This window comes from Trichomycterus rosablanca, chromosome 4 (assembly GCF_030014385.1).
Source record: "Trichomycterus rosablanca isolate fTriRos1 chromosome 4, fTriRos1.hap1, whole genome shotgun sequence".
In the NCBI taxonomy this organism is placed as follows: Eukaryota; Metazoa; Chordata; class Actinopteri; order Siluriformes; family Trichomycteridae; genus Trichomycterus; species Trichomycterus rosablanca.
This window is the reverse complement of record NC_085991.1, coordinates 27958628-27962499: the sequence shown is the minus strand read 5'-3', so window position 1 is coordinate 27962499 and position 3872 is coordinate 27958628. Positions and strand designations below refer to the sequence as shown.

Here is a 3872-nt window from a genome sequence, read left to right as displayed (position 1 = left end):
GAACATACAAGTCTTTGGACTGTGGGAAGAAACCCACAGACATGGAGAACATGCACACTTCACCTGTTAATCAGACCATCTGGGTGTGAGGCGAAAGTGCTACACAGAACCCTGTGCCACCCCATGTTACGAAGTAATAATTTAAAGCCATTGAATACACATCACACTAATTCCTGTGTTGCAAAGACAAAAACCCTTGCATGCAGATAATTCATACTGAATCTTTCAAACACTTGATTCCCAGATTTGTTAAACGAAGTGCTTTTATTTTCAAAAATGACTTCAAAAATTCTAAATAGGTGTGCATACACATCACTAAACACATTTACAAGTTTGTTTGCACAATCAGCCCTTTAACTTGATCCTTTACAGCTGAAGATGCTTACACTACTTACCCATTCATGTAAATTTGTAAAGTATCCATTGACCCAGCATTGTTCACAGGAAATTACTGATCTTATGTGAAATAAAATTATGTTGATATTTGTATTGGTTTTAAGGCTCACGGATATGATTGCAGATTGAGCCTTGTACAATCTTGCACAATAATAAATCCAGGTAAACCAGATAAAATGGTTGGTATTTAAAAAAAAAAGGCTAAATTTACTTCACTATATTACTTGAGGTCATGGTATAGATTGGATTGTAATTATATCAACATTTTAAACACATTAGGTAAATCATAGTTACTACATTTACTCTAATGACAAGATACAAATACATTCACACAGAGCCAGATGTGACCATGGCGAGATAGCAGGAGCAATAAGCTGCTTGACTAAATAAAAGGGCCAACAGTGGTTAATATAGTGCACCAAGATTTATTTCAATAAAACCCACTAACTCTTTAGCACATGACCAATTAAAATGCATAAGTACACTACAATTTAAAGTCAAAAATAAAAATTGGCTTCTTTGAAGCCATGTTTGTTTTAAAAGAAATACCCCAGAATTGAGTAAATGCAAAGATTAACACAGGGTCATGAAACTAAAACTACACAAAAACACAGCTGATTTCATTCAGAGCGAGTCCTGAGACACAACACATACATATCAATGTTTACACAGTCTTCTGTTGTCCTTTCTTTCCAATCAGAGATTTGTGAATGTGTGGAATGACACCTTAAAAACAGAAAAAACATCAGTGTAAAACAGGTGTTTATACTAAAAAATAGGCCAAGTAAACACATTAAGCAAACATTTGAAATCAAACACAAAAAGCACCAAAGCAATTATCACTCTAAGGCTTCAGAAGGAACTCGCCAACTGGGAACCTGACAATTCATTCTTACATAACTCGAGCAAACCACCAACAACCCATCCAAATGTCAGTGACTAACTGTGGCACATCTGATTTTTCATAGTTACAAAACAAGTTTAGTGTATGTGCATACTTGAACAATATACAAACATTAAATATGCACAACTTACCACCACCAGCAATGGTTGCTTTGATTAGAGAGTCCAGCTCCTCGTCACCTCTGATGGCAAGCTGCAAATGACGTGGAGTGATACGCTTTACCTTCAGATCCTTGGATGCATTTCCTGCCAACTCGAGGACCTAATTGTAGGAATAGAAACCATTTAGACTGATGAATTATACAATACGGCATCAGAAGTTTATTCATACAAGGCATGCAGATGGCATTCTTACAGAAGAAAAAGTTGGAGAGTCTTTGTGACTAATGCATTACAAATAAAACTAGTTAGAAAGCTCAACCTACCTCAGCAGTCAGGTACTCCAAAATAGCAGCACTATAAACAGCTGCAGTAGCACCTACGCGCCCATGGCTTGTTGTTCTTGACTTTAAATGTCTGTGAATACGGCCGACAGGGAACTAAAAGGTACAAAGAACAGATATTATACCACAACCTGAAGGTTGAAACCTTTATTGTACTAGGGGTGCAATTTTGTTTCGTCGGAACATTGACAGTCGACAGATTAATCACTATTATTATGACTACTCGCCAAACGAGCAAGTCTTGAGTATTCAGAGTTACTTTACAGTTTATCGAATACGTTCGAATTAAAAAACGAGAACAGCAAATATACTTCCATATAAACTACGATGGTAAAACTCTTCTACATGGAAGCATGTTTTTTACATTAGTAATTGGTAAATTCATGAGTATATTAGTGTATTTTATTGTTTAATAATGATTAATAATAAGTAACAAAACCGAAGACTAAAACTTGAATAAATAATCCAATGTAATTAGGATCAGGGCTAGATGCTGTATACATTTATTCAGAGACTTTTAAACTGTGTAAATAACGCAAACACACGGAGCCGCGGTACAAACCTGCAGTCCTGCCCTTTGTGAGCGCGAAACCGCCTTAGCCTTCGCCTTGCCCGAATCCTTACCAGCTTTTCCTCCAGCCTAGAAACAGAAAAGTTTCATCAATGGTTTAAAATAAAAAAAATTTCATTTAGAACATAATTAGCATTCTCAGGCATGTAGCACAATTCAAAAAAAGCGGGTAAACGTTAGCCAGCCGGACCACTACAACAAGCTATGCGTTAGCAACCGTGCTAACCAAAGTAAGCTACACGCACAATAGCTACAAACCACTAAACAACAAACAAGTTTAATACAACAAAAATGAGTGAAAATACAACAAGAGCAGGAAAACTGAACTTGTTACCATAATTTCGTTATAATTCTCCTGTACCACGCAGACAATTCCAGAAACTGTGTTTCAAACTGACTTCCCGCCTTCGGTTCACTATATAGAAACAACACCAGTACATCCGGGACCCCGAGCTCCTCTTTCAGCCAATCAGATTAGCTCTGCTGTCGTATGGCGCGTTCATTTACATAATCCTCTTTTGTTGTTTCACAACATAGAAACCAGATGGACCAAGAGATTTAGCATAACGAGACAAAATACAGCGTCTTTACTGGTCATTAAACGTCTAATTTTAAAATTTTTAACCTTAAATTACACTAAAAATTGATACAAACAATTTTATTATAAAATGTTGTAAGAACTGTGATTAGGAGATAAAAAGAGCTAGTTTTTTAAAGAACATACACATATATATTTGGAATTTACAGTAACATTTATGCCAAAGCAATATGCATTATGCACTAAAATATATATTACAATTTTAAATATGCAAATAAAAATGAAAAATTAATTCAAAATCAGAGATTTTAGGTGAGTGCAAAAGCACCATTTGTTGTATAATTTATTCATATTTATAATTTATTCATATGATCTCATCTAACAATATTTACTGCTAGGATACTTTTAAAGTTTTTATATTACATACTACATTTTTATTCTATTTATTTAATTACATAGTGTGTACAACATTACTTGTACTTTAATACGTTGTACTTTAATTAATAATTGTGTACTTGAATACTTTGTACTTTGATACTTGTGTACTTTAAATTTTTTTTTTTTGCTTTAATGTATCTTGAGCTGCTGTAATAACGGACTTTCCCTATGGGATTAATAAAGCTATCTATCTATCTATCTATCTATCTATCTATCTATCTATCTATCTATCTATCTATCTATCTATCTATCTATCTATCTATCTATCTATCTATCTATCTATCTATCTATATATGAAAATAGTAGGCCTACATCTAGTGCTATTTTATGTTAAAATAGCTATTGTAAAACACACACACACACTCACACACACACAACGGATCTGGACTTAATAGAAACATGATATTTTAAGTTATATATGGTATTTATTGTTTATGCGTGTAAACATCTTCCTTTAACTTTGTTTTGATACCAATTCCCACATTTAAATGTTAATAGGCACATTGTTGTAAAGCACAGTCTATAGTCTATCGATTTTTTTGTTTTATTACAATTATTTTATTTGTCAAAGTAATTTATTTTA

General features: G+C 33.8%; 1 protein-coding gene across 1 annotated transcript; it reads right to left on the bottom strand.

Moving 5' to 3' along the window:
• Window positions 1-245: 245 nt before the first annotated feature.
• Window positions 246-2745, bottom strand: LOC134311522 (histone H2A.Z-like). The gene is made up of 5 exons (XM_062993152.1): window positions 2648-2745; window positions 2305-2382; window positions 1725-1838; window positions 1432-1561; window positions 246-1122 (listed from the first exon to the last, which is right to left on the bottom strand). Exons 1-5 carry the CDS (start codon window positions 2648-2650, stop codon window positions 1061-1063), a joined length of 387 nt encoding a protein of 128 aa, XP_062849222.1. The 5' UTR covers window positions 2651-2745; the 3' UTR covers window positions 246-1060.
• Window positions 2746-3872: the final 1127 nt, after the last annotated feature.

Coding starts and splice junctions, on each gene's coding strand:
- LOC134311522 (XM_062993152.1), bottom strand. Junction 1,839..2,304: donor CACAAAGGGCAGGACTGCAG/GTTTGTACCGCG, acceptor TGTACCTTTTAG/TTCCCTGTCGGCCGTATTCA. Junction 1,123..1,431: donor AGCAACCATTGCTGGTGGTG/GTAAGTTGTGCA, acceptor TCTGTTTTTAAG/GTGTCATTCCACACATTCAC.